The sequence below is a fragment of the Macrobrachium rosenbergii genome, chromosome 1, assembly GCF_040412425.1.
Source record: "Macrobrachium rosenbergii isolate ZJJX-2024 chromosome 1, ASM4041242v1, whole genome shotgun sequence".
Classification (NCBI taxonomy): domain Eukaryota; kingdom Metazoa; phylum Arthropoda; class Malacostraca; order Decapoda; family Palaemonidae; genus Macrobrachium; species Macrobrachium rosenbergii.
In genome coordinates this window covers 54,215,926-54,232,290 of record NC_089741.1, presented here as the reverse complement: position 1 = coordinate 54,232,290, position 16,365 = coordinate 54,215,926, and the positions used below count along the sequence as shown (strand labels likewise).

Sequence of the window (16,365 nt, the reverse complement as noted above, 5' to 3'; positions counted from 1 at the left end):
CTCCAACACAGATTTTTCACCGCAGTTCCTGTCAGTAGGTATCTACTCCTGAATAGCTTCTGCTAAGGAATTCCCGATTACGTCCATTGCAGTTCATGTGAAGGGAAGTCATTCACTCACCCATAACAGGCTCAAGCAAACTGCAAGTAAAAAGAAAACACAAACATAAATATTCAATTACATACTCACTAACAGACGTACAAAATAAATGTAATAAAAAAAATGAACAATACAATGGTTTCAAAATCACAAGCCTCTTCTCACAAACCCAACTTTCCATACTACCACCACATTCTGATATGTCAGTAGCTTGTCAGCAAAAGTGCCACCAGTTCCCTTTGATGATAGCTATGACAACAGTTAATCCCATTGGTTAGTGACGCAGTCAGTCGTGGATAGATGCAGTTCATCAGTGTGCACTGTTGTAGGCTAGGATGTATTACTTTAAGTATCATTGCCCCATTTTTTTAATAGAATTAAGGGTGGTCCTCTGTGGCAGCTAGGTTATAGTATCTTAGGTTAGGTCAAGACATATTTTGCAAATACTACTACTACATTTTTTTTTACCAAAGGCTTCGAAGGGCCCTGCTACACCTTTTACCAAAGGCTTGGAAGGGTGCAGGGTCTTTGTCACGAAAGCCACATTGGATGCTGTGGAATATGTTGATTTCATCTGGAATGTGTACCTGTATTTAGTGATTAGTTATAGAAATGATACCAAGTATTTTCAGAGCCATTTAGGTGGCAAAACTCTTTTGATTGGGTGGTCTTGATTACCACCCATAAGACTCAGACTAATGGTTAGCAAGCTTATATCTAGGTCATACTAGGGACATAAGAGAAAATCTGCCATATAGTCTTAGGGAATGGAGCAGGTGAGCGATAGAATTATGGCTTGAAGATTATCTAAAAAAGCCGTATCATCATCTTTCACAATGATGTGCTACAAGAGTTGGTTGCACATATAAATTTCTAAATGAATCTCCCAGTTGACACAAAAAAATGACTGTTTACTTCCTGAACCCAACTTGTCTTTGCCAGTAAGAAACTACAAGTACAACTTAATGGTTAGAGACTACCAATGGTGCTTCAGACAGGAATGCTTTTTTAAAGAGCAGCTACAAAAAGTATAATCAGCACTAAGAATAAATAACAAATTATTCATACCTGTGCAAGTGATCCTTCATGGTGTTGAGGTGGAACCTGTCCAGTCCTCACTGCTTCATCTTATTTAACTTACACATATTCCAGAAGGATTGTAAAGATTGTCTTCGGCTTTCTTAGCATTGAATGGGAATATAAGTGTTGTGCTTTTCATTTTAAAGATCTTCCTGATTGCCTTTTGCAGAAAAATTTTCCATGGGTTGCTTCAAGGGTTTCAAGAGAAACAATTGAAGTAGCTACTGTACTGGATTTAGTGCTTGTTTCCTGATTCTGATAGCTTCAGTTTTAGGAGGTAGGTCTGACGTTCCTTTTGTTTTTATTTTCTTAAGGACATTGTCAGATGAGTATAGTTAGTTACTTTTCTCATTGACCTTTGCATTTGTTTTTAGAAGCCTTTAAGGAATTGGTATTTGTTCAGTTAAGCTGCTCTTCCACTGTAGATAGTTTAGGGTGTGTGTGTGTGCGCGTGTATGCATTTGTTTTTTCTGAACATGAAGGAACTTGCAAGGGGCAAATAAGTAGTAAATATTAGAGAATTAGTGTTGATTTATCTTCTTTTTTACAGTGATGGGCTTTTAATAATTATGTAAATATCTTGAAAACTTATGAAAATACTGAAAAATGATTTAATACGGTAGTTACAGGATGTTAAGCAGTGTAATTATCTCTAATTTTAAAGATGATGATTTGCATTTGTTTCTATGAAAATATAAACTATTACTTGTTCAGCAAAATTCCTGGCATGAGCTGGAAATGTGCATTTAAACTTGGTAACAAGGTGCTTAATAAGTGGCAAGACACTGCCTGCACACTTGTTGGTAATCTGTCACTCTTTATTTTGCTGTCGTGAAGTCAAGATGTCTTCCTTGTCAGTGTGATCACACTTATCGACTTGGTTCTAAAGCTTAACCTGATAACATCTTTATTGTTTTTGAGTGTTGTGGTTTTTCAGTATTCAGGAATTTTAGAACAATAATTGCAATTTTTTTTTTTTGTTTCCATAGTGGCAGCCTTTATCTCTGAATTCAGGTTCATTGTGTTATGAAGTGTTTGTAAAGGTAGTTAACCGTGTCCTTATAGTAGAACTTCTGGTTTGATTTTAGAGAAACAAAGTGGTGGTGTGAGAACTTTCTTCTTGGTCTTTGGACCACTCAGGAGTTGGGGGTCATTGGGAGTCTTCCCTGTGGGTTATCAGGGTTTCGTTCTCCCACCTGGCTTTCTCTTAACCAACCCATTGCTACAATAGTAAAGGCCCACAGGACAATAGGAGATGCAGCCAAAAAGAAAGTGCTCTTGACCAAGGCCAAAGACCCTTCTTTGGGAGAATTTCCATTTTGCCTTAGGTATACTGGTGAGAATTCCAGCATCCACCCAGTAACTGGAACAGAATCATTGGTTGTTGCATGGATCTGACATTCTGGATGGAAAGGATCATGGATGTACATCTACAGTCATTGCAAGAGAGTTGGAAGAATTGTTGCTTTGGAAGACCAACAGGACAGCTGAGTGTGAGCTCATGTCTAGCCTAGGAGGAAGATGAGAAAGAAGGAAAGGCTTCCTCATCTTGTATCAAGATCCTTCCCCAACATCTTGGGAAAGGACGGAGAGGAAGATCAGCAGTCCATTGATTGACCAAAGAGGGAGGAATCCCTTTGAACTTTCTTGTGAAGTCATACTGCAAGCTGGTCATGGGTTTTGTGACCAAACCTGCTGGCCATAAAGTGTAGATGCTCTTTAATCAAATCTTAATCACACATTCATCCTGACAACTTGAATATTCTTCCAGTACTGTACACTACCCTAAGTGGTTTACTTAGTGTTATATTATGCAGTGGGCTGTAGGCAGTACAAGTTCTTTGAATGATTCCTTAATCACTAAACTTTATGCTTTTTACTTTTTATCCATTCTTTCTGCTTCCAACCCACTTTGCACATTAAATATTTTTCCATGCTGCAAATTTTGCTTCATGTTTAACAAATAATCCTTTATTCAAGCATTATGGAGGTATGGAAGTGTAAATTATTAGCGTAATTACAGTTTATTGATTAATAATTGTGTTCTGTAATGATATTGCATGCCATTTACCTTGTTGGAATGAAGTTTTATGTTTTTTTTTTTTTTCAGGATGTACTTGTCTACAGACCAGGTAGCAGCTGTGTCAAGTGCTGTCTTTTATGGCTTTCTTTCTTTGTCAATGGCATTTCTTAACAAGGCGATTATCACCTCATATGGATTTGATTATCCATTTTTCATTTTATTTTGTCAGGTAAGCTGTTAGAGGAGCATATTTAAATTTTTTTTTTTAATATTTTGTTTGTGCTATTGAAGATATTCTTTTACAAATTTGAATAGCGGAATATTTTGTGGGTTAAAATATACAATAGTTTGGGTGATTTGTTTGATGTTTCCTGTAATGACATTACTGCCATAGTTTTAAAAGTTGGATTTCATATTAGAGTCCACTTTAAAAGTTGAAGCATTATTGTTATGTGCTTATAGATTATGTATTTCCTTAACTTCAAGATAATATTTGCATTGCTTGTATGTAATGGTTTGTACTTCCAGACAATGTATATAATTGAATGTTACTGGTTTTTCTTGTGAAGGTGACCATTATTTGTTTTGTACATGGATAAGATGTAAAATTAGGAGGATTTCAAATTTTGGTCAGAATGTATAATTAAAAATATTTTAAGTTTATTATAACTCGAGCAGCAATGACTTTAATATTAGAGTTTCCATCAGAGAAAATGTTCGTAGTTCGTTGTATGACTCCAAAACATTATGTATCTCTGATGAGTTCAGTTCTGAGTGCAGGAAAGGTTTATGCAACGGGGAACAAAGGATGCCTGGTAGGCCCTATATTTGTTGACATTCTTCTACCCTAAAAAGTTATTTCAGCAGGGCGGGTACCAGTTGTGTTTGCAGTCATGAAAATGCATATGGCATCCCTTGCTCATAAATAGAAAGGATCTAAATGGTATTTCCAGCACTGCTTTTCTTCCAGTAGGGATGATTTCTATAAGTTCTGGAGAGTGTGACAGCAGCTATTAGGAGTGGAACCTTGATGATGGAGGCATCAGGGATGGCTGCTGAATTCCTTTTCTGAAGACCAGCCCCCACTCGTGTCACAGCCGTCAAACTTAAATGTACTGGTTATAGGTTGAAAAGTTTGAACATCTGGGTGAGGTCAAAGTTGCAGAAGCAGGTGACTGAGGAGCTACATGATATCTCACCTTTGTTCAACAATTGTCTTTCTTTCTTTGTTTCTTTCTTGACTTTCTTTTGTTGATTTGTGGCATAGAAGTAAATATAGTTCATTATGTTTGTTGCATAAAATTTACTATAACATCAAGCTCTTCTTTACCTGACCTAGCTGTTTTTGCTTGCAACACTAGGAAGGCTCCTGCTGCAAAAAGTGTCATTTTCTGGTATCAAGTTTGATACTACTCAGTTTGCTAGGAGTTATATGTTGGCTACAACTAGAATGTGGAATAGTTTACCTAGTTCAGTTGTGGAATCTTCTGATCACCAAATGTTTAAGCAAGGAGTAAATTCATTCCTGCTTTCTGCTGACATCTGAATTCAGGTGTATGGGTGTTATTTTCTATTTCCTCATACAGGTATTTGGTTATATATCACCTTTTCCTGTAACTGACATCTCTCCACAGGTTGATTTCTCTATGGAGCCTTCTTGGTTTTATAGTCTGTTGACTGTTCATAAGGGTTTTCAGCCAAAGATTTAAAGAAAGAAATAGACTGAAATTGCATAAAAGTAAGGTTTTACATAAGTTTATTAGAATATGCTTCGCTATATTTCATGATTCATGGTACAACAATGAAACTGTGTAAAAGATTTTGTCAATTTGAAAAGAAAGTACAATATATAGAAGAATATTAGGAGTAAGATTGCAAGATAGAGTTAGAAATGATACTGTAAGGGAAGTTATGGAAGTTTCATATGTAGATGAGAAGATAATGAAAGGGATGTAGAGAGGGCTTTAACACGTCTGTGCATATCCCAACCCTCGGGAAGTAGTACACAATAGTATCAGCTGGGCTCCTGTGGACACCAGGGGCTGGAGGACGTAGACCTAAATGGATGAGAAGCGCAGGATGGAAGGCTAGAGATGAGTACAGGAAAAACAGGCATGGTAAAATTTCACAGAGCCCCTTTGCATCATGAGGTGTTGGAGGCAGTGATGACGGAGGAAAATAAATGAAAATTTTAGGTAAATACAATGTAAAACTATTGCATACTTAATATAAAAGCTACAAAGTGTATTAAAAACTAAGAACTTATTTTTAATTGTTTCAAACCAACTTTGGTAGCCTTGCTTACTTAAGAATGTATATTTTGATGTTTTACTTTATAACTTTGTCAGTGGACAGTGTTAAAAGATAGAATTTTGACATTATGAATGTGTTCATATCTGTACAGTAGTACTGTACAGTAATTGCTGTATATTTGCTTTATCACATAATACACCCTGTTAACATTGAATAATGCTAAATTTGTGACATTATTAATGCAATTTTTAAATTTTGCAATACTGTACATTCATAGTGTATAATAATTAGTGTGTATTTTGCTATTTACACACCAGTAACATACCTGTAAACCTGGGAGACCTAACTATCCTCAAAACAAACTGTTGATGATTTATAACTGCTAATGCAATGAACAATTTTTACAGTCCATGTTATAGAAAGTATCATGAGAAGGATAACATTATTTTACCTTACACTTTTAATGCATTTGTAACTTTGCTATAATAAATATTTGGTTTGGTAGTCTAGCCTTTGCACGAGCATAACCTAGGCTATGAAACTTGGTCGGTAAGCGTAGAAAATATCATTAAATCTCCCTCTCCATTAAATTAGATTAATGAGGTTTTACTTAATTTCACTACATAATATACTGTACTGTAAATTTTAGAAGGGGATTTTGCTCGTAATGTGGCCAGTTTGACACTAGACAATACTAAAGGTTTTTGGGAGCATCCTTTTGACCTCAGCTGCACTGCTTGCTGCCTTATAATTGATAACCTCTGTTCTCTTTGGTCACTTTCCACCTACTTGTTCACCTTCTTTAACTTTGTATTACTGAGGTTCTCTCACTAAAACAAATCCTTTGGGTGAACCTTAAGAGTCTTGATATGTGAATCGCTGGTCTTGCTAAACTACTTGATGATATAATAATAATATTAATGAAGTATATTAAATAATTTTGCTTCTGTATTAGTGAAGAAATTCTTTTAAAACTGGAAACTGTTGGAATTGTAGAATTTTGTAAGAAATTCAGGAATGTGATTTTTAGCACTAAATCTTGTGGTTCCTATATCTTTGGAACAAACCCTTCGGGTCTTAAACATTAGATAAATCTTCTGGTGCCACGGAAACTGGTTTAAAACAATAAAAAATCGTATATGCAAGGGATCTGTGGCATCTGGCATCTGATATGCAGATGAGGTGGAAGCAGGTCAGAGACCCAGCTGGAACCTCGTGATGCATTCAGTCTTTCTTCAACTGCCTTGGAGAGTGGACGTTTTTTGTCCTAAGCCTGTTATACCTGTCTGCTGGTTGTGTTGTGTGTGTGTGTGTGTGTGTGTGTGTGTGTGTGTGTGTGTGTGTTTCGTGGTGTTATCATGCTTTCCACTAATCAATCTAAGAAGCCCCATGAGCACCAAGGCATGTGTCCCGACGTTTGAGGGTTCCCATGTTCCCGCTTCCTGGCTTCAGAGATAGACCCCTATTCTTCCTGAAGTAGGTGCCATTCTGATTTTTGTAATATCACCAGTCCGTGCCCTGAAGGTCATTCCTGGCCCGTTGTGCAGTGGAAGAAGTTCTATAAGAAGAGGGGACACAAAAGGAACCTGGACCTTCCATCTTGGGAAGGGTTACCTCCTCCTCAAGTGGATGTTTCTGCTCCCCATTTTTCCAGGCGTATTCCATCTGCTTCGTCATCCACTGATGCCTTTTCCCCTTCCTTGTCTTCCATTGATTCGTCTTTGGAAGCATTGGGAGTCAGTCAAGGTGATTTTATGTATCATGCTACCCCGTCTCTCTCAGGAGGAGATATTTCCCCTTCAGGGAGAGAGGAGGCAGCGTTGCCTTGTTCCTCTATTTCAGATTCTGATGTGCAAAAGATGTCATCTATTTGCGCCTCCTTAGGCCTGCCTGGGGTACCCTCTCTGGATGGCCTGTTGTCACATTTCGTCTCTTCACACTTACCAGTGTCAGCTCCCCTGGAAGTTCACCCCCCTTCCCGGCCTCCACTTCTTTGGTCCTTGTGTGATGCCACCAAGCGGGACACCTTCATTACAAACTATGCATCATCCTGGGTCATCTTTACCTGCAGCAATTCCATCGGCCCTGGGTTGGACTCCTGCTCCCGTGACGTCACTTCCTGCGTTGTCTCTCCCCATGATGACAGTATTAGTGACATCATTTCCTCCAACTGCTCCCGTGACATCACAACCGACTGCTGCCATGATGTCATCTGCTGCAGTTGACGATCCTTCGGAGGCGTTTGTTCAGACTGTGATGGACAAACTGGACTCTGCCTTTCGAGAGAGTTATGGCAGTCCTTCTGTCAAGAAAAGGCATAGGCTTCCATTTTCTTCTTCGTCTCCCCCTACTTGTGCTCAAGTTAGACGTTAGAGGATTGAAGATTTTGTCGCTTCGCCGTCGGAGAAGCCCAGGACTGTTTCATCAGCTTCTTCCCATGGATGTGTGTCTCCAAGCCACATACCCAGATGTAGCCATGTCCGTGTTCCTGTGGATGGTGTTCATCACTTTGCAACTCCTCGGAAGTCAGCTTCAGTCATTCATTCTTCTCCTCATTCCGTGCAAGTTATGTGGAAAGGTGATAAAGCTCCGATTAAGAAGTCGAAAGTGGTGGATGCCCTGTTACAAGTCCAGTTGTTCCGAGGCCTACAAGACGTTCTCCTTCAAGGATTAGGGTATCCTCTCCTGATCGTGTCATCCGCGGACGTGTTCTTAGCCATGTCTGTGATGATGGGAATGGATGTTAAGCTTACCTCGAATGTACTTCTAGGACTGTCCGTGGATCTGATAGTGACCTTGGTTCTCTGGCTCCCAAGAGGCCTGTAAGGGATCAAGTACGTTGTTTGTCTTCGCACGTCTGTGTATGTGACTCTTCTGGTCCCTGTGCATGAAGTAGAGGATGAGGAGAGTCAAGAGTTTCTTGCTTACTACAAGGAGGTTATTGATCTCATTCGTGAGTTCAGCAGTGTCTCTGAGAGGCCTGAGGCTCCTTCAATGACTCCTACGGGCATAGAAGCTTTACTTGGACCGAAGAAGGATGTAAGAACTTCTTTCGAGTTACCTTGTTCCAGGCATGCTACTTTAATCTTAAAGCAGGTGAATTCTTTGGTTTTGGGACAGGATAATTCTCTGCATTCCAACAGATCTTTTAAGCTTCTTCCTCCCCCCTTCTGATTCGTCATAGGAAGTATTACTCAACAAGTCACGTAACTCTGTTGAGTAGACAGCTCAACTGTGATGTCATTCACTTGAAGCCTGGGTTAACACTAGATCAGGTTAGGGCTGATGGTCCTTCTTTAATCTTTCATGAAGCATCTATCTTGGAGTCGACTGCCTCTTCTGCTTTTCAGACCGTCTCATGGCTAGATTTGTGGTCTTCACCGGCAGCTAGGATTTCTTCATCCCATTCTGTAAGAGTTTTGTGTGAAAGTTTGTCTTTCATCAGGTTACTACAATCTGGTGCTAAGGCCATATCATACTTAGGCCAGTTGAATGCTAATTTAGCGGGCTAACTTCATACCATGAGAGGGATGGAGCAACCTCTCTGGGTAGCTAAATCAGTTGATGCGAATCTTTGCTTTCCGGAATGGAGATTTCCTAGGATCCCAACTACTCCTGCCTCACAAACAACTGGAAGCTGCAATTGTCAGACGTCAGGCCATTTTAATGACCGTCTTGTCCAACAGGCAGTGGCTAAGTCTTCATCTCAGTCTTGCCCTTCCGCTCTAAGACAGAGTAGGCAGTCTCCTCCCAGGAAGTCTTCAAGTCCTGCGGCTTCAACCAAGGTTTCCCAGCCGACTCCAGCACCAAGGGAGTAGCCTCAGCAATGTCCCTTTTAATCTTGTCCTTTGAAACCAGGGAGGGGGAGTAGGGGCAAGGACAGGAGAGGACGTCAGTAGATTGGGTGCCACTCCCCACCCGTTGCCACTCGTGGGGGGATGCCTGACGAGCTACTGGGCTACGTGGCAGATGCACAGAGTGGAACCGTGGGTACTGGGTAGTAGGGTATCTACATCCTTTCGACTTCCTTCCTCCTTTTCCCGATCGACCTCTTCTGCACCTGATTTACACCCAAGACTCTCCAAAGCTCTTAGCTTTATAAGAGGAAGTGAGGAAGATGGTGGACAAAGGGACAGTGGAAAAGGTAGTTCGTCCTTCTCCGGGGTTCTACAGTCGAGCCTTTCCTGGTACAAAACCGCTTTGAACTGAGACCAGTGATGAATCCCAACTCTGAACCTTTTAAGTCAGAAAGATGAAGTTCAGAATTGAGACCCTGACAGTCTTAGCAGCCATGTGAGAGTGGCTACTTTATGTTGACACAGACTTGAAGCGCTTCTACTTTCAGATCCCTATCCATCCTTCGTCAGAAGTTTCCTCTGCTTAAGTCTTGGGGAGGCAGGTTCCAGTTCAAGGTCCTTTGCTGCAGACTGACAACAGTTCCACAAGTGTTCACAAGAGTCTTTACCCTAGTGTTGACGTTGGTTCATGCTCAGGGGATTCACCTGTTGAGATTCTTGAGTTCCTGGGAAAGGCTGATTTTGGACAGGGACTGTTTTCTCCAGTTTTGTCACCACCTAGGTATCGTGATAAATCTGGAAAAGTCCAATCTCCTTCCCAGCCAGAGGATTCTGTACCTGGGAATGGGGATAGACAGCCTCGTCGAGAGTTTTTCCATTGGACCAGAGGATAGAGAGGTTCAAGGCAGTAGCTCGCTCCTTCCTTTCAAAGAAGGAGCAACCAACTTACCAGTGGCAAGTAGTTTTGGGCCTCTTGACCTCTCTGGAGAAGCTGGTCCCTCATGGGTGTCTTCATATTTGGTCCCTGCAGTGGAGACTAAAAGGAGTTTTGGTCCCCAGCAGGAGACTCCCCTCAGCTCCAGGTCCTTCTGTCGGCAGAGGTGAAAAGCGACCTCCTGTGGTGGTTGGACGATCAGAACCTGACAGTGGGAGTTCCTCTTCATTCACCCCCTCTGGATGTTTTCCTGTTCTCGGACGCATCCTCCGAAGGTTGGGGTGCTCATCCGGAAGAGCTCCTGACTTTGGAGGTTTGGAATGCTCAGGACAAGTGGCTCCACATCAATGTGTTGGAATTGAAAGCTGCCTTCCTGGGTCTTCAGGAGTTTCGGGAGAGGGTAGTAGGTCACACTGTCATTCTGATGTCCGACAACACTACGGTGGTAATGTATGTGAACAAACGGCTAGCATCACACCAACTTCACTCGCTGATGGTCTAATTGCACCAGTGGGCGATCATCAACTTGGTGGAGCTCATGGCCAGGTACATTCCAGGCAAAAGGAATGTAGTGGCCGACAAGCCAAGTCGACAGGGACAAGTTCTAGGTACAGAGTGGTCTCTGCATCAGGACATAGCAGACAGGCTGTGTCATCTGTGGGAAAGACCCATGTTAGACCTCTTCGCTACAATGTTCTACAGAAAACTAGAGGCCTATTGTTCAGTGGTCCCAGATCTGTTTGCTGTGGCGGAGGATGCCCTTCAACATCCTTGAGACAACCTGAAAGTTTATGCCTTCCCTCCATTCTGCCTGATCTGTCATGTCCTGAACAGATTGATAAGTTCCAAGAATCTTAGGATGACCCTAGTAGCTCCTTTGTGGCCTCAAGCAGATAGATTCCTGAATCTTGTCTGTACTGTCAGCAGTGCCGAGAGAGATTCCCTCTTGGCACAATTTTCCCAGCCAACCTCATGTAGAGAGGTACCGCCAGTCGGCAGGGTCCGCGTCTCTTCATGGCTAGAGGTTATCCAGTATCTCTTACAAGTGAGAGGTTTTTCTTGCAGAGCAGCGACTCAGATGTCCGGCTACCTCAGGAGATCTTCGCCAGCCGTGTATCAGGGCAGTGGGCCATCTACTGTGACTGGTGTTGTCGATGGGGTTTCTCTCCACTTGGAACTTCTGTTCAACAGATAGCAGACTTCCTAATCTATCTCAGAACAGAGAAAGGCCTCTCTGTTTCTGCTGTCAAGGGCTACAGGGCTGCTTTAGGATTAGTCCTCCCTCTGAAAGATGTGGACATCTACTCATCCTGGGAAATCTCTACAGTATGTTGCTCAAGAGCTTTGAGCAGTCTTGTTCTCCTAAGGAACTCAAGCCTCCTACATGGGACCTAACTCTGGTGCTGAGTAGTCTCACTCGAGCTCCATTTGAGCCACTGCATCAGTCATCAGACAGGGATCTGACTTTGAAAACAGTTTTTCTCCTGGCCTTGGCTTCCTCGAAGAGAGTTGGTGAGCTCCATGGTCTAGATTATGACGTTAAACACACTAGGGGTTGGGGGTCTGTGGCTTTCGAATTTGTCATGGAATTTGTGGCTAAGACTTAAAATCCCTCAGTTCACGATGACAGATTTGCCGCTTTTTCCATTTCTTCTCTTAGGGATTTTGTTAACAGTGATCCTCGGGAGTTACTACTTTGCCTCGTCAGAGCACTACGTTGCTATCTGAAAAGGACTTGTCACCTAAGACCTAGGTGCTGTAGACTTTTTGTTAGCACAGGCTGAGCCAAGAAGGAAGTGTCCAAGAGTACTGTTTCATTTTGACCGTGTGAGGTAGTTAGGAGAGCCCATGCCTCATCGTCAGGTTCTGTCTCCAACACCATGCATGCTAAGGCACATGACATCAGAGGAATATGTTCCTCTCCGGCATTTAAGAAGAACTTATCTGTTTATAGGATTTTGAATGCTGGTTCTTGGCTTCGTAAGACCACGTTCACTTCCTTCTACCTGAAGGACATTGCCCACAGGTCCTTGGACACTTTATCCTGGGTCAGGTGTGGATTCTCAACAAGTTGTGTAGCTCATCCAGTGCCCCTGGCGGGACTGTTTGTAACTTGCTGAAGATGATAGTGCGGAAGAGAGAATGGGTGAGATGACTGGTCTCTTTTCTTTCCCTTTTTCCTTTCTTCTCTGCTTACAGGCATTTTTGAAGAATAAGACAAATCATACACTGGAAGTGGCTTGATGCAGGTGAGCATTGCAGCCATACTGTTACAGCATTTTTATGTTCCATACAACATACAAATTTGCTTCTCAGTAGCCTGTACCTCTCTCTCTGGCAAGGGGAGTGAGAAGTGGTGACAAACCCGTTACCTGTGGCTGGCATGGTTTGTTGCTTGAAAAGATATAATTCTCTTTGACTTCCATATATGCAATGAATCTAGCTTGCTGTATTGTATTTTATCCCAGTGGACTAGGTGTTAGATACCCACACTTATGTAACAACTCAGAGCTTGGTCCTCTTCAGCCAGAACTCAATTTCTAGGAAGAGTGATCAGGTATGTCAAACCTCAGCTGATTCAGGATTCTCATACTCCCTGCAAGTGAGTCTATCTAACGCAAGACCGGTTTGTTCTGATGTATGAACAAAATGACAAATTTTTACTTTTGTATTTTTCATAGCTAACAAACCTGAGGTCTTAACATAGACTGCCCACCTGTAGCCACCCCTCTTTTGTCTTATTCTGGGTTGGAAGAAAGCCTGAACACATCATGAGGTTTCAGCTGGGTCTCTGACCTGCTTCCACCTTATCTGTGAATCAGATGCCAGATGCCACAGATTCCTTGCATATACAATTTTTGATTAATTTTAAGCTGGTTTCCAGCTGGCGCCAGAAGATTATCCTAATGTTACCACCTCAGGTTTGTTAGCTATGAAAAATACAAATTAATAAAAAATGTATTATTTTTCAGATGACATTAACTATGTGTGTTATGGAATGTATGAAAAAGTCTGAGAAATTCAATTTACCAGATGTAACGATAAGTTCCATGAAAATGTTTTGTTTGCCAGCATTCTTCTACTCCCTACATGCTACACTTTCTTTGTTGGCCTTAGAAGGTAATGTAAAGTGTTTTCATTGTATTTTATATGCCATGTTGTAGCTAGTAATTTAGATGATAATATACTGTATGTTTATAGTGTTCATGCAAAAGTTCAAACTTTTCCTTTATATACAGTAATGTTTTATTTACTAGTCTTAGTGAGCAAACCATTGTTGAAATTAAGTACAGGTTGACCATCACTAATCCAGCATCAATGGAACCTGCAGGATGCCAGAATAGGGATTTTGCCTTTTACAGAGTGGTTAGGTTATAGAATTCACTTAACCTAACAGTTAACCAACTCATCCTACCTTTAAAACACCCTGTAAATCAGTGCAAGAAACATTAAATGAAAATCAAGTGAAATTTTAATAAAGCACAGACAGAATAAATGGTACAGGTAAATTCTGTTGACTTTTTATTAATTAAAAAGAAGTTCTTGTATTTTGCTACTGATCTCAGGTGCATTTTAACAACCAACAACTAAGATTTCTTTGTTTATTTCAGTTGTTTTGCATCATCTGAACTTACATTTTACCTTTACATATTGAGAATACAGTACATATATATATACTCTGTGATACTTATTCTGCAGACATTTTTTTTTAGGGTTCATTAGCTATAGGTCAGAAGAAAATGCTTGTAAGAATTGTTGTATATTAATTAAAAAGAATTTATCATTTATTTGTTACTGATTTCAGGTGCATTAAAACAACCAGTAGCAAAGATTTCTTTTGTTTTCATTTCTATTGTTTTACATCAGCTGGTCTTGCTGTATTACCCATAGGTGTCAAGAATATGCATGTATGCTAAATGCCATCTCTCTCTCTCTCTCTCTCTCTCTCTCTCTCTCTCTCTCTCTCTCTCTCTCTCTCTCTCTCTCTCTCATACTGCAGACATATTTTAAATTCTTCAGAAGTTGAAGGAAATTCTTTTGAGAGTTATTGTATTTTTGTTATTGATTTTGGGTGCATTTTAACAACCAACAGCCATGTTTTTTAATCCATTGTTTTACATCGGCTGTTCTTGCTGTTTACTATTATATATCAAGGATACAGTTTCTCTCTCTCTCTCTCTCTCTCTCTCTCTCTCTCTCTCTCTCTCTCTCTCTCTCTCTCTCTCTCTCTCTCTCTCTCTCTCTCTCTCTCATATTTATACAGTAAAAATTTTATTTCAAATTAGTGAGAAGTCATAAAAGGCATTGTATTTTTTTTCTATTGAACCTGGGTCATTTAAACAACCAACAATTTGGAGTTCTTCCTTTTTCTTTCATATCCATTGTCAGTCAGTTGCTCTTGCTATTGACCACTGTTGAGAACATGTACTCATCTCCCTTAACACTTTCACTTTACGTTGCCTGAACCGCATCAGTAGAACTTAATCTATTTCAGAACTTTTTCCATCCTTCCTTGTTTTCCCTTTCCCACTTCTCTGGATCACTGTTAGAAAAGAAACTAAGTAATTTTTCTTTCTGTTCCTTTATCTAAATAGTTAGAGCCAATGTTTTTAATTCTCACAAAAACACCATTGTCAAGTTTTTTCAAAAGTTCAACCTTATCTTTAATAGACAATATATGGTGTTTGTGCGTTATGTGAGAAGCATTTTATTCATTAATTGGAGCCATAGCTAGGGCTAGAAGTAACTAAGATTATAATAAATGAAGAAAAAGCAAGTGGTTACTTGTGTTTACAATGTTGCCAACTGTTTATGCAACAGTGATGTCAACACTGTTTATGCAGCAAGCAGGATCACAAATAGTAGTGTCAGGTTTATTTGATGACTGGAAATTTAAAATTACACTAGCCGAAATTAGTGCCAAATTAGTGGTAGAAGCAGGTTAGTGATTGTGCAATTAGTGATCAGCAACCTACATAGAAGCTCAGATTTACATAGAGAACGGTTACAAGTCATAAACACAGAGAGGTGCCGACAACTTCTCTGAGTTTGGTGCAGAAGAAATATTGTGCATAATGCTTAGAATTGAAGCTTATTTTGTTGATTGCATGGGTTGTTTTTGACTCATACATGATCTTCAGGGACATGGCTCCTAGCTTGAAGCAGGCTACAGAACTAACATATTGAATGGAAAGCAGATATGTATTAGAGGGTCAGGTAGATCATCTAGATAAACTATAAACCATTTTCATAATATATAAGAAAGAGTTCTGTTTTTCAACTAGCTGCTCCTTGGCCCTTTGCTACTGGCAATATGTATTTTCATGGAAATTCCCATTTCTTAGTACTGATATTAGTGTTCAGCATGTAACATCAAACTAGAAGAAGAGTCAGTTGTAAACTTAAAATAATACTACCATAATGATAATACCAAAGAGACTATTATTACAGAATGTTTGAAATATACATCATGAAGCACAGGAAAACTGATATAAGTTGAATAGTTACAGTGACTGTTTATGTCTGAAAAGAACTTGGAAAAGATGTTGAAAACATGTCCAAAATAGGCAGTGCTAAAAAGCTCAAAAATTGTCCCAGTATTTACTTGAACTGTAATGCTTGGTACAGTATATGCTAACTGAGGTTAGAGTCATGTAATAGGTGGATGAAGTCTCAGCTCCTTTTCTCAGCCACAAGTTCCACCATTTGAGGGATCCATTTTATTATTCTGTCATAGAGGTCAGTTTCTTCTAAAGAAGGGAACAAGCACAAGGAAGAATATCTCTTATTATTATATACTGCTAGGAGGCTAGGTCTTGGAAAAGGTAATGTATTATTTTATTTAGGAGACACGCTAGACTGTTAAGCTGGTATTGAGAGGGTAGCAAGAAAAAAAATTAGTAGCAGCAGCTGAGATGAATTTAGAGGATTTGGTAACCTACTGGTAAACGAGAACAGCAAAGCGAAGTCATGATTTGCATGTAAGGTGTGTAACACTGCTGGAGGAGCCTAGGCATTGACTAAGAAAACAGATTTTGAAAAGGTATGATCACAGGATGCTAAGCTTCACTGCCAGAGTATAGTGGAAAAATTATATGATGACCAAAGAAGTGACAGAGAGGTGTGGTGTTTATTGGATGGAAAATAACCTGAGATGTCAGTAATTGAAATGGTATGTA

The 16,365-nt window shown here is 40.2% G+C and overlaps 1 protein-coding gene across 8 annotated transcripts in view; it reads left to right on the top strand.

Moving 5' to 3' along the window:
• Positions 1–16,365, top strand: part of LOC136837494 (uncharacterized) — a 214,960-nt gene that overhangs the window by 144,474 nt on the left and 54,121 nt on the right. For 7 of the 8 annotated variants that reach the window (XR_010852712.1, XR_010852720.1, XR_010852721.1 and 4 more), the window contains 2 exons: positions 3,290–3,431; positions 13,159–13,306. Coding sequence is in view for 2 of the 8 variants with exons in the window: in XM_067102455.1 (XP_066958556.1) it covers positions 3,290–3,431; positions 13,159–13,306 (290 nt within the window). In the remaining 6 variants the exon portion in view is untranslated. Of the gene's footprint in view, positions 1–1,336; positions 1,457–3,289; positions 3,432–13,158; positions 13,307–16,365 lie in introns of those variants that run through there. The other variant, XR_010852723.1, reaches the window with a different exon arrangement.